Source organism: Diabrotica virgifera, chromosome 7 (assembly GCF_917563875.1).
Source record: "Diabrotica virgifera virgifera chromosome 7, PGI_DIABVI_V3a".
In the NCBI taxonomy this organism is placed as follows: domain Eukaryota; kingdom Metazoa; phylum Arthropoda; class Insecta; order Coleoptera; family Chrysomelidae; genus Diabrotica; species Diabrotica virgifera.
Window position 1 is genome coordinate 92,550,243 of NC_065449.1, and position 18,220 is coordinate 92,568,462.

The window sequence follows — 18,220 nt, forward strand, 5'->3', positions numbered from 1 at the left end:
TATATAATAAACGTTACTTACAAGGAATTACTTTTAATATTATTTTGTACAAACTTCCAATTAATAATATTTTCTTGTTCGACTCAAAAAATACTATAAATTTTACCAGAATTTGTACTTTAAAATCGTAGTTTCGAAAGCGGTAGTCCGAAAGTCAGACTACGGACGTCATCAATTGCGACGTTGCCTTTTTCTCTTCATGGCTTGTAAAGTAAAGGTGGCTATGCCCATTTGTAAAAATCACGAGCCGCCAATATCAACCTAGATGTTTGACGTAGATAATGACGTACAACGGTATCTATATTGTACGGACTATACACCTGGATATGTTACTTTTAAACTGTCTACTGTCGTTAACTGTCATCATCTGTCATCTAGTTTTTAATCTTGGCATCTTGGTGAAATGTCAAATTTCTAACCCTTATAGTGGATATCATGTCATTTTCTTCCTAATATTGAATATTTGTTTAAATTTTAAACACTAAGGTATCTTTATTAGTTCCATTACAGATAATATGTGATATTCCCTTTGTTACAAATACCATATGTTTAGTAAATAAGAGGTTTAAAATACATGTTTTGAAAGGATATATTATGTAATTTAAGTAACTTACATTTTAGGTATGCTGCGTTTCACGGTTTCAAAAGTCCTTAGCGGGGCTAAAGCTAGCCCAAAACATTTATTTGTTGCCACAAGATGTCAAAGTGGCGAAGTAAAAAAACCTGAAAAAATAGAAGTATTCATAGATGATAAACCAGTGATGGTTGAACCAGGTACAACAGTCCTGCAAGCTGCAGCTATGATTGGAATTGAAATTCCTAGGTTTTGCTATCACGAACGATTAGCAGTTGCAGGGAACTGTAGGATGTGTCTGGTTGAAGTTGAAAAATCTCCTAAACCAGTAGCAGCCTGTGCCATGCCTGTGATGAAAGGTATAGAAGTAATTTTTGAATCGGTATTTTACTTTCATATTCAGTGATTTACTTTTTGAGTGCATTATTTTTACAGGTATCTTTAATATATAAATCAGATTAGCTGAAAAATGATCACAAAGTGCAGGCTTTATTGTATAACTAGTTGTATTATAAACAACAGTTAAAGGGAGGGAATACACTGATGTGTCACAGATGTAGAATCATTTGTGACACTCGCGCTTTTGTTATTTATTTTTCTATTAATATGTTCGGTGCTCATCTTGAACAAGCACCACTTGGCTGGTACCACATACTTAAATTGTTCATTTAGTAACACAGTACTACTGATGCCACTTATGTAGAATTGGTACCTTTGATAAAACTTTTGTGATGCTACTCCTGTGTCATGGGCACTGAACGTGTTAATACGAGACAACAACAATATATATTGGAAATACAGTCGGAAAAATGAAAGAATACCCATGAACAAACATATAAAACACGCTGTATTTTCCTGTCACCGTGTCACAAAGAAAATTGTCCAGTGCAAGTACATGTAACAATAATTATTACATGTCCTTGCGCTATCCAATTTTTTGTGTGACACGGTGATAGGAAAATACAGCGTGTTTTATATGTTCGTTCATGGGTATTCTTTCATTTTTCCGACTGTATGAGGTTTGATATAAAAGTAATAAAACAGTTATTTTCTTGTTTTGGTTTATAGTTTATTCATTCTTGTGTCTTTAAACCATTAAAAAACTTTATAATGGTAAAAAAATGAAAACCAAAACTCTTATTTCCATCAGGAGAACTACATTTTGTTTGTTTTGCACCAACAGATCTTAAGCTTATGCCATGCCTTAAGCTCAACTTACGAAACATATGCATTGCACCATTGAGTCTTAGATCAATTTTCAGCTTGCCACAATGGATTGCCACGTGGATTGCATCTTAACCTTCATCTCAGTTAAAATGTGCTTAGGTTAGAATCTTAAATTACGGTGCGATGTAAGTGAAATTTAAGGAGGCCCTATCTATAAGCTGAGCTGGGCTAAGCTGCAGCTTAGGATTTGTTGGTGCAACCAGGTGCAAAGTTTTTTCTTCAATAACTGACCAGCATATTTAGAGAAGAAAACACATAAAACATTACATTATAACCAAACTACTTTGGTGTAAAATGCTGTCTTGTACCAGATTTCCTCATTTTTTTTATAGTTCCTTCTTTCACATTGATATTGGGAAATTATGTTTTAATTTTTCTTTCAATTTGTATGCCAGTTGGTGTCACACAATTGGCTAATTTCTTTATAAGAATTAATTTGTTTAATAATATTTTTATAGTTGTCATCCTTTGGGTTCCACTAGTTTCAATTTTCCCGAGAGGCATCTATTATTTATTCATATTTTATTCATTTTTTTTTTTTTTCATTACTCCACTACTCTTTGTAAAGTTTGTTACCTTCAGACTATTAAGTTTCACTAAAACATATGAGTGATTTAGGGAAATTCTGCGAGCTAAAACAACAATGAATTTGGTACAAAATCGGTATTCAGAATAGTTAGGCAACAATAATAAACATAACATGATCGTTTCCACTAAACAGACTTGAGTTTGAAAATACTCTGAAACCCTTTGATGTTACTGCTTTTAAGTATGACCAGAAAAACAAAACTCTAACTATTTCAAAACATGTCAGTGTTCATTTTCAAAAGTTGGGTATTTATTTTATTCAACTTAACATGAGTTGGTATTTTGTCTTTGTTTTGTCTGTTTTGTTGAAAAACGCCATATTGTCCACCATATTTATTATTAAATCTTCTACTTTATCCATAACATGTTCTCTTTCTATATAATCAATTTTCACTTTTGTGATATTAGTACAAATTTTTTTTGCGCACAAGGCGACGGACTGGCTCCAACGCTTTTTAATCTTGTTCTTGAATATGTAATTAGACGGTTGACGGTAAGCGGAAATAACATACTTACAAACAAATCTACCCAATTAGCAGCATACGCGGATGATATAAACATAATGAGCAGAACAATGAATGCAGCGGAAGAAACCTACGTTGAGTTGAAACAGAGTGCAGAAGCAGTAGGGCTAGCAATAAACACAAATAAAACAAAACTACTCATACAAACCAGATCAAATAGACCGGCGCAACAACACTTTATTGACGATATAGAACATGTGAATAGATTCACGTACCTAGGAATGGATCTGGTTGCAAGCAATGAAGAAGAACCGGAAATAAATAGAAGGCTTGTGCTGGCAAATAAAGCCTATTTTGCAATGGGCCACATATTCAAATCGCGAGACGTACACCGGAAAACAAAACTCTGGGTATATAAAACAATAATCAGGCCCATAGTAAGTTATGGCTGCGAAACATGGGTGGTGACACAAAAATCTGCCAATGCATTAGATGTGTTTGAAAGAAAAGTATTACGTAGGATACTGGGCCCAATAAGTGAAAATAACAACTGGCGAATTAGGTATAATAGAGAAATATACGAGCAATATAGCGAACCAACTCTAGCACAACACACTAAACTGCAGAGATTACGGTGGGCAGGGCACGTGGTCCGCATGCACGAGAGTAGAATCCCCAGAAAACTGCTGAATGCAAGAATGCAGGGAAGAAGACCTGTTGGAAGACCTAAAAAGAGATGGGAAGACGAAGTCGATGAGGATGCCAGGAACTTTCTGGGAACACGTTCATGGAAAAGAACAGCGGTAAATCGAAATGATTGGAGAAGCTTATTGAAGGAGGCCAAGGCTCGATTTGGGCTGTAGTGCCATTGGATGGATGGGAGTACAAATTTTTTCCAATGTCCTACGAGACTTCACAAAAGTTTTTTTCTCTTAATTTTTACACATGATTATCATCATCACTGCTCTACAGCTCTTTGTGGGCTTTGGCCTGTTTTAGGATGTTGTTTCGTACTTCCTTATGAAATGCCTTTGATAATGCCAACTGTTCTCCTCTTCCACGTTATTCAGATGTCTTAGTCTAGGTCTTCCTGTAGTTATACTTCCTACTGGGTTTTTGAATATAAATATTCTGATGTTTCCAGGGTTCATTATTATCACATGGCCAATCTGTCTTATGCAGTTTATCTTTACCACTATTACTGTATCTATCCTTAGTTCCTTATAGAGTTTGTCCAGTTCAAAATTGTATCATTTATGCCTTATGCTATTTTCACTTATTACTCCATGTATTTTGTACAGCACATTACGAGTATGTTTGAAACATCCTATTTAGCAATTATTCACTATACCATACCATGTCAGTGTTCAGGATTTGGAGCCATATGTTAGCACCAGCCTTATTACAGTTTTTACATTTTGTTTGCCTTGATGGGTTTTCACACATCTAACTATTTAAAAGTGACATTGCATACAGTCATTTTGCTCACCAACACCCATGTTTTTTCTATTTTGGTTAGCTCTGAATAATAGGGAGATAGATGCACAAATATATACATATGTAAACAAAGATTAAGCAGTCTATAGACCTGAATGACTACATCATCTTTTTTTCGTAGTTTACTTAAATAGATTAGTAAATATTAATTTCTATTTCCAGGGTGGAGAATTAAAACAGACTCTGAAATGACCAAAAAAGCCAGAGAAGGTATTATGGAATTCCTATTAGTGAACCACCCTCTTGATTGCCCAATTTGTGACCAGGGTGGTGAATGTGATTTACAAGATCAGAGTATGGCATTTGGTTCAGACCGTTCAAGATTTACTGATATAGACTTTTCTGGGAAAAGGGCTGTAGAAGACAAAGATATTGGACCATTGGTCAAAACTATTATGACAAGATGTATTCACTGTACCAGATGTATTAGATTTGCTTCTGAAATTGCAGGCGTTGACGATTTGGGTAGGTTGAAAAATTAGATTTGTTTAAAATGTTTCCTGAATTGGTTAGGTTAGGGTTATGCATGTTTTTATTATACAGTGAGCACATAAAGGTTGGAATAAATTCATTTTTTCGTGAATGGGCGATTTTTTAAAGAAATCCAGAAACAGGTCGATTTTTATTTTTAGATTAGGATTTTTGGACTATATTTCTTACTAGTGACGTAATCCATCTGGGCGTGATGACGTAATCAATGATTTTTTTTTAAATAAGAATAGGGGTCGTGTGATATCTTATTTGAAAGGTTATTTAATTGTCTATTCAGTAATATAAACATTAACATAATTATGTATACCTGCACAGTGTCCAAAAATATTTTTTTAAATTCCATTAATTGACACAAAAAGAAGAATGTATGTAATTGATTCAATTCAAAATACATTTTACTGCTGTCAGAAAACAGAAAAAATGTTTATTACACAAATAAACATTGCTTTTCACCGTAATTCAATCTTCAAGCTGCCACCCACCCGCCTCTTGGCAGTTTGAACATTTAATTTAAGCGAAAAGCTATGCAAAAGTAAATCAAGATTTTTTCTGCTTTCTGACAGTAGTAAAATGTATTTTGAATTAAATAAATTACATACATTCTTCTGTTTGTGTCAATTAATTTCTCTTCATAATCTTTGACACTGTGTTATTGAGCGAATGACGTAGAAATGCCCAAATCATTTTCATATTTAATATAGTTCATCAAATCATAGATTCTCCTACGATTCCTTCATTTATAAATTTTAATGTACCAGACCAAAGACTTAGATTTAGACACACTTTATTTAAAATAACTCCAGAGTACGCAAACTCCCCCATGGCAAACTGATTAATGGCAATGAACGATTTTAACGTGAGTGAAGACCTTGACCTATATAATATGAAAAAGAGTAGTATGTTACATAAACTGTGATACCCTTATTTATTATTTTACAGTGTATTTATTTTATTGTATTGTATAAATTGTATGTTCTTATTTCTTTGTATTGACCAACTGTGTGTTTATAATTGGCATCATTGCTGTAAATGTGCAGTATAAATAAATAAATAAATCAATTTAATTAATTTTTTTTGTGGATACCCTGTATGAATAATTATATTCAGGTTTATATTACTGAATAGAGAATTGAATAACTTTTCAAATGAGCTATCACACGATCCCTATTCACATTAAAAAAAATCATTGATTACGTCATCATGCCCAAATTGATGACTTCACTATTAGGTATGATATAGGCCAAAAAATCGTAATTTAAAAATAAAAATTGACCTGTTTCGGGATTTATTTCCATAATTGCCCATTTACGGAAAAATTAATTTAAGTACTCCAACCTTTATGTGATCACTGTATTCAGTTGTGTGGACAGGAGTAAAACCAAAATCACATGATTTTTTTTTCCCAGCTGAAACATATTTTTTCAATGTACAGTAGAACCCCGATTATCCGTGTGCGGATTATCCGGGCTGCGGATTATCCGTGCTATGACTTTCTTTAACTCAAATTGCATTTTTGAGGTTTTATCAAAGTAGCGTCACCGTAAATCACTCGACTTGAACCCTATACGCCGAGAAGGAGACTCATAATGAAAGATTTATTTTGTCTGTTATCTTTTTATGGTAGGTACATATGCATGTATGGTAGGTACATATGTACATATGTATTTATATGAGAAATAAATGTTTGGATTATCCGTGCATTTCAATTATCCGTGCCAATGTCCGGTCCCGAGGAGCACGGATAATCGGGGTTCTACTGTATCTGTATTAAAAATCCATGTGATCCTCATTTTCAAATGGATCAGTAGTAAGTGGACGAAAATTATGGAATCGCCTAATTTTTTTGTTAAATTGTTGATCCGAATTGCACAAAAGCAGGAATACTCCTAAAAAATCAAACTGACTAATGATATCAGAAAGATGGTAAATCTGGCAACACTATTAAATCTGAAATTTCCATACAGAATAGGTGTATTCCTCTTTTTGTATAACTCTGACCTTCCATTTAAGGCCGCTTACAGATGAACCACTTTTTGTAGTCGAAGTCGGCAGCAAAAAGTGGTTGTCTGTCGCTACTTGAAGGCGTCATTTAACAACAAAGCAAAACGCATTTCCTTTTCATACGGGCGTTTTCTAGACTACACTACAACTTCTGTCGTCAGTTGTCGCCTCTTCCGTCGGCTGACTTCTCAATAATTGTAGCGATTCTCTTTTCACACGAAATCACTTTGAAACGCTGCTGGTAGCAGCGACAAAAAGTACAAGCGTGTTTGTTGCTTTTGAAAGCAGTGTGTGTTAACAAAAATGGACACGTCCGTTCGACACAGACACTTTCAATGCTGCTGTTCAGGCTGAACCTGCAATTTGTTATTACAGAAGTGATTCATATAGCAACAGAAAATAATGGAAATACTTCTCAGGATAATTGCGTGGTTTGCTATACAATCTACGAAACTGTACAAACTTTGAACAGTCTTTGACAATGGGATACACCAAAAATTTACGTTGTTTCCTTCTTTGTCTGGGCTTTTGAAGGAGCAACAAAAGCATGTTTCTTCGTTCGAATTCGTAGTTAATTTGCTGGTACAGACTACATTTTGTCGCTGCTGTTAGCTACAAAAAGAAGTCGATCAAAACCACAGCAAACGCCAATACTAGCGACAAGCCAGCGCCTTTTTGCTGCTGACTTCGACATCAAAAAGTGGCGTTTTCAGACTTATGGTCTACTCTATATTGTGTATACAGTGATGAGCGAGCTAATAACTGTCAAAATAACGTAACAGATGGAAAACATAAAATATGTTGTGAAATAAAAAGAGATAAAACTAGTAGAGTTGTAAAATTATTGATAAGAAGCTGTAAATTTACATTACGTTACATAGTTTTCCACCTTTAGATGTCTGTGACAGGAGAATTGTATAAAATATGTATGTAATGTAAATTTATAGGTTCCTATCGATAACTTTACACGTCTACTAGTTTCATATCTTTTTATTTCACAACGTATTATGTTTTCCTTCTTTTACGTTATGTTCATTAAAAATCACGATGGAGAAAAATTGTGAAAAATGATATTTTATAAATAAATAGGTTTTTTTTTAAATCAAGTATTTTTTTTAAGCATACATTCATTGTACTACACATAGTTTCAGAAGTTATGCATCACCTAAAAAGTATGATCATTATCAGAGTTGATTTTTTCTTGAACAGATTAACGCATTCCACTAATTATTATTTTAGATTTTTCTTTGGTATTTACACAGTTGGCAAAGGTTTACTCAAACTTCTGTTTTGAACTTATACCGGGTGGAAGAAAAAAAATGTTTTTCTTATGTTAAGTTTGAGACATCCTGTAGGGAGGACGAGGTATAAGTATGGATATTCATCGAAATGGTATTGTACTCTTATGTTTTGTGAACATTTTGATTTTTGAATGTCCCTGATATCTTTAGTAACAAAGAAAATGAATGAAAACTGATATTTTTTATTCTTTAGCATGACGTGTTTTAACTGAAACAAAACTAAATTAACAATAAAAAAACAGTTAACAATTCTTTAAAAACGAGAAGGCCTATAACGTTAAGAATTCTGGTCGACACCTTAAGAGTTATTTGTCGACCATGTGAGCAGTATGCACAATGCAACATAATAGAGGCGAGATTGTTTAATGGAGGCTCTGTGATGTTTAGAGGTGGAAGTTACTTGAGAGTAAGTACGAATTTGGTGTCTACGTGGAGGCTCTTTAAATAGCGAAAGGTACATCGCGGCAGCAGATTTTCTTTCTTTGAAAACCTTGCACTATGATATTATGAAATAATTTCATCATAGTGTATGATAAGACATATAGAGTAAAACCGTCTACAGTCGGAAAAATAAAAGAATACCCATGAACGATCACATCAATCACTTATTTGGTATTTGCTGTCTTTTTCTATAAATAACAAATGTTTGCTATAGAAAAAGATAGCAAATACAAAATAAGTGATTGATGTGATCGTTCATGGGTATTCTTTCATTTTCCGACTGTAGTTTCTTTGTTATTAAAGATATCAGAGAAACTAAAAACATAAAACGTTCGCAAAATATGAGACTACATTATTTAGATGTACCATTGTACCATTTCCTCCTTACAAGGTGTCTCAAACTTTTGTTTCAGTTTTAATTAAACAATAAAATTTATAAAAAACACAATGTTCACAAAACATAAGACTATAATACGATTTCGATGTATACTCACACTTGTATCTTGTCCTCCCTACAGGGTGTATCAAACTTAACATAAGAAAAACATTTCTTTTCTTTCACCCGGTATAAGTACAAAGCGAATGTGTGTATACTTTGTACGCACGTAGGAAGTTATACTTCTATTATATGATTTCTTAAAAATAAATATACTTTAACAGTTTGTTTTAATTTTTTTTAAACACCAAACTAATTTTTTGCTTACCGCTTTCAAAAAAATAAAAAAAAAAGTATAGGATTGCTCCGGATTCGAACTCAAGACCTCTCGATCTCTAGTCGAATGCTATACCAAATACGCTACGAGGACTGTGTGTATCGGTTCGGACGTACCTAATGCCAATTCACGGTAACAAACAGACAAGGTGAATTATAATAAATATACAATAAAATTTTTTAATAATACTCATCCTACTCCTGAGGAAGACAAATCCAAAGACACAAAATTGTAATAAATACACACACCGGCAAAATTAGCCGAACACCTTAAAAATGGGACATGTTTGATGTCTCGAATTTCCTAAACCTGTTGTCCGATTTGAGTGATTCTTTTAGTATGTTATAGCCTTATTAGTTAAGAATATTGGTGTATTAATATTGTTGCTAGACAGGTAAATGTCATTTTATACCGGGTGTTACAATCATACTGTGTTCTTTCTTAAAGTTCGGAACACCCTGTGGAATATTCTAGCATAAATATGTAAAATATTAAAATTGATACTAGATTGTAGACTTAGGCTTTCTTAACATTTTATTTTTTCAATCATTTGTTTATGTGCAAAATAAAAAAGTTATGTGCTTTAACAACTAGCCATTTTTTTATTAATAAATCCTCATAGTAGGGGAGGAAAGCATGCTAAATTTGCAGTTACTCCAGCGTTATAGGGACCTATTGGATTGTGTAAGAGTAGGTCCTAAAACCAAAAAAGTTAAGTTAATTTTTCCATAAAGTGTGGGACTCTCCATTTTTTAATTTAATTTTTCATTTCCACTAATCGTTTTTTCCGATTATAGCGACATTTATCCATAATTGGAAAAAATGTTGCGAATAAAAGTTGCTTGTTTTTACGTCAAGGATCCAAATCTGCAATAAAAATTGGGGGCTCCTATTTAAGATTTTAACCCTACCTCCGTGTGGGGTCTTGTGTGGTGCCATTCGGTAGATTTTTGAAAAATATTGAATATGTGTATTTTGCAGTTTTACGATCTGATGTTCATTTCGCGAAATATCGCAGGGTTCGTATTTAAAATTTTTAATTTACCCCCACCCCTCTCCGTGGGGTGTCACGAGCCCCCACGGAGGTGGGGTGGGGGATTTAATTTAAAATCTTAAATAGAAGCCCCCAATTTTTATTGTAGATTTGGATTCTTTACGTAAAAATAAGCAACTTTTATTCGACACATTTTTTCGAATTATGTATATATAGCGCTATAGTCGGAGAAAAATGATTGTTTCAAATGGAAAATTAAATTAAAAAGTGAAACGTCCCCCACTTTATGGAAAACTTAACCTTTTTTTGATTTTAGTACATTCTCTTCACAATCCAATACGTCCCCATAACGCTCGAGTAACTGCAAATTTAGTATACTTTCCTCCCCTACTATGAGGATTTATTGATGAAAAACATGGATAGTTGTTAACGCACATAGCTTTTTTATTACTCAGATAAGTAAATGAATCAAAAAGAAAAATGTTAAGAAAGCCTCAGTCTACAATCGAGTATTAATTTTAATATTTTACATATGCTAGAATATTCCACAGGGTGTTCCAAACTTTAAGAAAAAAACACAGTATGATTGGTACACCCGGTATAAAATGACATTTACCTGTCTAGCAACAATATCATTACTACGATATTCTTAAATAATAAGGCTATAACATACTAAAAGAATCACTCAAATCGGACCAGTGGTTTAGGAAATTCGAGACATCAAACATGTCCCATTTTTAAGGTGTTCGGCTAATTTTGCCGGTGTGTGTAATTTACTAAAAACACTAATATATTCTTTTCACACCTTTTCTTGCACTGATATATTTATACATAACTTGAAAGATTTAGCAACTAAACGCCATACTGTATGTGTGCGCATGCGCGCAGTATTATGAAATTTTACTGTCAATCGCGCCTAAAGAAGTATAACTTCAAAAAGAAGTTTGAGTAAACAGTTGCCAAAGTGCGTAAATACCAAAGAAAAATCTGAAAGATTAAAAAAAATTTAGCAGAATCAGTTCATCTGTTCACCAAAAAATCAACTATGAAAATTAGCATAATTTTCTATATCCCTAACTTATGCCCCGCAGTATATTTAACTGTGTTACAAAAAAATATGTAGATACTTTTCATAAAGATTGGTTTTTTACAGGTACAACTGGCAGAGGCAACGATATGCAAGTTGGTACTTATGTTGAGAAATTATTTATGTCTGAGCTATCTGGTAATGTCATCGATTTATGCCCAGTGGGTGCTTTAACTAGTAAACCATACAGTTTCACAGCTAGACCTTGGGAAATTAGAAAAGTCGATTCAATTGATGTTTTGGATGCCGTTGGTTCTAATATTATTGTATCAACCAGAACTGGAGAAGTAATGAGAATTGTACCTAGAGTGAACGAAGAGATTAATGAAGAATGGTAAGATTTTGTAAATATGTTTTAGTTTTACTCAAAACTTAAAAATAAATAGAAATACAGTAAATGCCAATTATTCTAACCCTTTATCAAACATCTGATTTTTGATTAATTATAGTATAATTTGGAATCAACATTTCAAGCACATTTCGTGAATTTTTTTTTGAAACTAAGGTAAAATTGTTTCATTTTTAAAACACATTACAACCTCTTCGGGGTCATATGTGCCCCGAACCGCCAGATGAGAAAGTTTTTGACAAGGTCTTTTAGATCTCGTACCGACATATTTGAAGTCTTATAAACATTGATTCCGCCGTATACGAAGAACTTTGTCGGTGCCAAATAGACCTCGTCCCGCAGGGAACGTGTTAATTATGACGTCGTTTCACTCCATCTACCGAAGTATTTTTTAAGTTGCCGTATAACTACGGTGACCATATCTTTTTAAAGAAAAAAAAGTACAAAAAACAAAAATATATTAAAAACGCAAAATGTATCTTGTTATTGGACAAATATAACTTTTTGGCATTAAAAATAAATAAACTATGTAGCTAAAGATAAAAAATTATATCAATTAAACTAAACATAACACATTACATTAACTTTGAAAAAGTTACAAGCCTGTAATTAAGAGTTTTTAGATGAGGGACCTGGAAGAGCCTCATCTTCTTCCGGTTTTTTGCATCATTCATATTTTTCTGAACTTAAAATTAGTTTAAGAAGGTCCGGCTTCAACTGAAGTAAATGAAACATTTCATACAAGTTTCATCAAAATTTGCGTACACCAGCATCGCTGCCTTGAGAGTGGATATGGACATTTGCGATTTTTCCGACGTCCATTAATAATTATTTATTACAGAAAATAAACGCTCGATAGCCGCGTTTCTCGATAGCCGCGAAATTCGCAGAATATTTGTAACTTTTTCAGTTTGAATTGATCTACACACTTAAAAACTTTAAGCCATGGATCCTGACTATTTTTTTCTTCTCTGTTCCACTCAGAAATTTTTTCACTTGTAGCCACGTCTTTCAAAATTCCCAGTTCGTCAAAGAGTTAATTTTCGTTTAACATGGTTGCCTTGATATACAATTTAAAAGCTTCGAGAGAATAATAAACATCGTTCCATGTTATTTCACTTCTTATGCGAGCTCCACACTCTCGCCAAAGTCGATCGAGGTTCAACAAGTACGAGAGTGTAGACGGCCACCTTGTGTAACTTTGCCTCACTTCGTTCTACTTACAGTCTCTGACGGTCTGGTCAAAGGGATCTTTGTCGGTATCGCACTTCCTCGCGAAGTAGAACGAGTGTGTAGAGAGGGTACTTCGGACTTCGGTCAACTTTGGCGAAGTAACTTCGCCCAGAGTGTGGAGCCCGTTTTAGATCTATGCTTTTGAATAGTTTAAATTCATGAAAATTTGTACTCCAGTTTTCTAGGTAGGTTACACATTTTGTGTAAAAATGTTTCACTTGTGCAGTGAAGTTTTGTGTACGACCACCGCACCATAAGCCTGATGTCTCACACACTTAATATATTTTTATAGATCATTCATAAACGTATTTACCAAACACTTGATATGGATATTGAAGAAACTCACTTTGGATTTACACTACTAATCCAGAGATGCATGTGAACCAGGATATGTACGTCTGTTTCATAGATTACAACAAGGCTTTCGATAAAGTCGGCCACAAAGAGCTAATGGACGTCCTCAAAGCAAAACAATTACAATACAATGACCTTTGAATTATAACAAATCTATATTATAAACAGCAGGCACACATATGCATTAACGAACACATATCAGAAGAGTTCGAAATTAAAAGGAGTGCGACAGGGGTGTGTATTGTCACTACTACTATTAAATGCATACTCTGAAGAAATTATGAAAAAAGTACTTGAGGGAAAAACAGCAGGAATAAAGGTACCTAAATAGAACGCCAATTAACAACATTAGAGATGAGGACGACACTATCATAATAGCGGACAATCTCCAAGACCTCCAAAAGCTAATGAACAAGATAGTTGAGTATGGAGAACAATATGGATTATCAGTAAACATCAAGAAAACTAAATTTATGAGGATATCAAAAACCCAAAATAATGATAAAAGCCTGACAACTAAAGGTAAAACTTTAGAACAAGTTGAAAACTACAACTATCTTGGCACAATAATTAATCACATAAACGATTACTCCAAAGAAATCAAAGTTCGAATAGAGAAGGCAAGAACCAACTTCAATAAAATGAGAAAGGTAGTTTGTGCAAGAGAACTGAAATAATTTAGACTTGAGAGTTAGGCTGGCAAGGTGTTATATTTTCTCGACTCTGATTTACGGGATAGAAGCATGGTCATCGTCGACTACTAAAAAGTTGGAAGCATTTGAACTGTGGGTGAAGGTACCTGAAGATAGCATGGACCGAGCCTGTAACAAACAACGAAGTCATGAGAAGAGTCAAAAAAAGAATGAAAATATTGGAAACCATCAAGACACAAAAGCTGCAATACCTGGAACAGTATACAAAGAAATTTGTTTAAAAGTAGTAAAAGATAAAATTACTCATTTTTTTTAGAAAAAAATAAGTACATTCGCGTGTCCTTAGAAAGGTTTTAAAGTACATTAGGACAATATTTAAAAATAAGTACTGTCCTACTTAAATAAGTACATATGGTCACCGTACGTATAACAGTTTTCTGTAGAAAAAGATGATGCATAAAGTATTTCATTGGTAGTCCTCTCGCCAGTGGGGGTACAACGGCCTATTTAATTCAGGTGGACTTACCCAAGTTTTTTTATGTATTTTGACCCGTAGAACACGAATTTTTTGGGTAACAGTCGATCCGGATGTCGCTAAAATTTTTATAAACAAAGAACTTGATGAATCACAACAGCGATTTTTCGCAAAACAAAACATTTTTTTGTATTTTTTGGGTCATTCTAAGCAAAAAATGTTTTTACAAGTTTTTTCGTAGGATGCATAGTTTTCGACATAAACGCGGTTAAACTTTAAAAAAATCGAAAAATTGCAATTTTTTAACCCGAATAACTTTTGATTGAAAAATAAAATAGCAATTCTGCTTACCGCATTTGAAAGTTCAAGTCAAATTCTATCGGTTTTGATTATTTTCATTGCTAAAAATTAATTTTTTTATTGTTAGACAAAGCTATAAACACATAGTGATTGAATGATGTTTTCAATGCATTTCTCATTTGAAATCGAACGAGTAGGCGCGCATACAGACAATTTCTACGTAGATTACGTACATTAAACCGCAGGCATTCGGAACGGGAAACACTATGCGTTTGTAGCTTTGTTTAACAAATAAAAACTTAATTTTTAGCAATGCAAATAATCCAAACCGATAGAATTTGACTTGAACTTTCAAATGCAGTAAGCAGAATTGCTATTTTATTTTTTAATCAAAAGTTATTCGGGTTCAAAAATTGCACTTTTTCGATTTTTTGAAAGTTCAACCGCGTTTGCCTCGAAAACTATGCATCCTACGAAAAAACTTGTAAGACCATTTTTTGCTGAGAATCATCCAAAAAAAAATATGTTTCGTTTTGCGAAAATTCGCTGTTATGTAATTTCTCAAGTTCTTTGTTTATAACAATCTTATCGACATCCGGATCAACTGTTACCCAAAAAATTCGTGTTCTACGGGTCAAAATACATAAGAAAAACTTGGGTAAGTCCATCTGAATTAAGGATGCCGTTGTACCCCCCCTGGCTACAGGACTATGCTGAAATATAAACGTTTTTGAATTAATACACTTTTGAACGAGATATACGATTTGATAATGATATTTTATGTTATAAGAAAAATAAGAATATTTAAACAATACAATTTATGTTTACTTTAAAGGAACAGTTGAATTTTTTCGGAATTTATTTTCGACTAAAATTACAAACATTTAAAATTTTATTTTTAAAACTTATTCAGATTTTTAACTTTATAGGTTGGCTGATAAATCAAGATTCTCCTATGATGGTTTAAAAAGACAAAGGCTAGTAACACCAATGGTTAAAAACAATCAAGGTGAACTGAAACCAGTTGATTGGGAAGTAGCTTTGTTGACTGTTTGTAAAGCTATTAAACAAGCAGGTATGGGTTCTTTTTTTATTCTCATTATTTTTATTTCATTTATATGAACCATTCTTGTTTTGGAGCCTATTTGTTTCGAATATTGTCGATCATTCTGGCTATAATTATTTTATTAACTGATGCTTTAAATAGATTAGTTGTTGTTGTGGAGAGCGATTTCCTCAGGTTCTTTAACCATGATGTTCTTCTCCTCCCAATTCCTCGCTTTCCGATTACTTTGCCTTGAAGGATTATTTTCAGTAATCTGTATTTAGTGCCGTTTCTCATTATGTGTCATTTCTAGAAGATATTTTAACTTTCTCCTTTTAATCTTATACATCACTTCTCTTTCCTTCCTCATTCTTCGTAGTACTGTCTCGTTGGTTATCTTGTCCGTCCATGATATCCTCAGGATTCGACTGTATAGCCACATCTCGAAGGCTTCAAATTTTCTTTTCCTAGGCTTATGGCCTAGGTAAACTAGTTTGTCCTATCGCGCGTAGGCCAAACTCGTTTATCCTGATATAAATACACACACTTCAGGCCAAGCTAGTTTATCCTGATATTTTTTATACCAATATTATTTTTTGTTTGTTACGAATAATTACAATTTTAATAAAAATGAATATTTTTCCAAGAACAAAGTATTTTATTCAATTTATTATTTATATTAAGCCGTACTAGTTCGCTGAATTACTTTCTTCTTCTTGGCTTTTTCCTTTTATGAGTTTGCCGTTTTCGTCTTCCATAGCACTCTATTCTCCCAGTCGCCATTTCTGAGGTCTCTATCTATCATAGCATTTCCTATGTGAGTTTTCCATCTCACAGCAGGTCTTCCCCTCCGCAGGTCCCAGTCCAGTAATCTTTTCGGCCACCTGTGCTCCGGTATTCTTTGTACATACCCGTACCATTTCAGGGCTCTACTTTTACTACCACAACTTTTTTGTAATTGAGCATTCTACTTCTATTCTGTTTCATATTTCCTCTGTTCTCATTCTATCCTACCTGGTAATTTGTAGACACCTTCTCATTAACTCCAATTCAACGATTCGTATTTTATTTCGTATTATTGTTGTCACTAGCCATTCTTCCGCTCTTGTAGGGTAATATTCAGCACTATGCCCTGAAAAATCCTTTTTTGTTTTCTTTAGTTAGAGTGTTCTTCCATATCACTCCATGGAGTGTTTTTGTGGCTTGTTTTCTCCGTACTATTTTCATTTCTGTATCTTTCATACAAGTGTCATTTCGGCTTATCATTTACCCTAAATACTTAAAAGTCTTACAACTCTTAATAGTGTCTTCTAAACTTACGTTTTAATCAACAACGAATCTGTAATCAATTACTTTCGACTAGATTAAATTGGTTTAGACTAGGCTAAACTAGTTTATCCTGATATAAAAACATACACTTTAGGATAAACTAGTTTGGCCTGAAGTGTGCGTCTTTATATCAGGATAAACTAGTTTGTCCTGAAATCGGGTTTGGCCGGTAACAGGTATACTGTTTTACTCGGTCCACTGGTGTATTCTTGATAAGCAGTTGGACGTGTCTAATTTTATTTTTGTTGATGACCATAAATTTAGTTTCTGATATGTTTACTTGTAGTCCAAATCTTTCACTTACTTTATGGATCACTAACGTGTAAATAGAGGGAAGTGAAATAAACATAGATGAAAGTATGACTTACAATAAATGTCAGGTAATTGGATTAACCCTTTCGTTGCGGAATGACGTCGAAAGACGTGATTCGCTTTCTAAGTCACAAGTGGATGACGTCTTTCGACGCCATCGACACGGACACATAACTTACTTTGGTAAATCGTCAGCCTCAAGTGAACGACGTCTTTCTAGTCATCCGCTGAGGAAGTAGAAGAAGATACAAATACACTGAAAATGTAATATTTTAGTCTAGCATTTCAGTATCTGCAAAAAGTAATATTTTAATTGTACTTTTATTTGTATATAATGTTCTTGAATTCCTAAGTAGAGCATAGAGCTTCAGTGAAATCGCGCTATCCGGTTCTATTTTGCGCTAAGGCCTTCACCTCATTCCAACTCCTTCACTTTTCTTGACCTCTTATCTCGTCCATGATGGATTTTCTCCAAGTTTGTGCTGGGCGACCTCTTTTTCTTTTTCCTTGGGAATTCCACTTTAGGGCAGTCTTTGTAATACTGGAACTATTGTTTCGGAGTGTGTGACTGAAACAGCAAGGCAAGCATTTATAAAAATGAAGACACTGCTTACAAACAAAGACCTTCAGTTGCCTCTCAGATTGAGGGCTCTAAGATGCTACATATTTTCTATATTCCTATACGGAATGGAAGCTTGGACATTGAAGAGACAACACATAAGAAGAATAGAAGCATTAGAAATGTGGTGTTAGAGAAGAATATTGAAAATTCAGTGGGTTCAAAGGATTAC

The 18,220-nt window shown here is 33.7% G+C and overlaps 1 protein-coding gene across 1 annotated transcript in view; it reads left to right on the forward strand.

The window, feature by feature from the left end:
• The first annotated feature begins 345 nt into the window (after positions 1-345).
• Positions 346-18,220, forward strand: part of LOC126887837 (NADH-ubiquinone oxidoreductase 75 kDa subunit, mitochondrial) — a 64,302-nt gene continuing 46,427 nt past the window's right edge. The window contains exons 1-5 of the mRNA XM_050655722.1: positions 346-486; positions 622-933; positions 4,513-4,815; positions 11,446-11,713; positions 15,673-15,818. Coding sequence (XP_050511679.1) covers positions 624-933; positions 4,513-4,815; positions 11,446-11,713; positions 15,673-15,818 — 1,027 coding nt within the window. The 5' untranslated portion in view covers positions 346-486; positions 622-623. The remainder of the gene's footprint in view (positions 487-621; positions 934-4,512; positions 4,816-11,445; positions 11,714-15,672; positions 15,819-18,220) is intronic.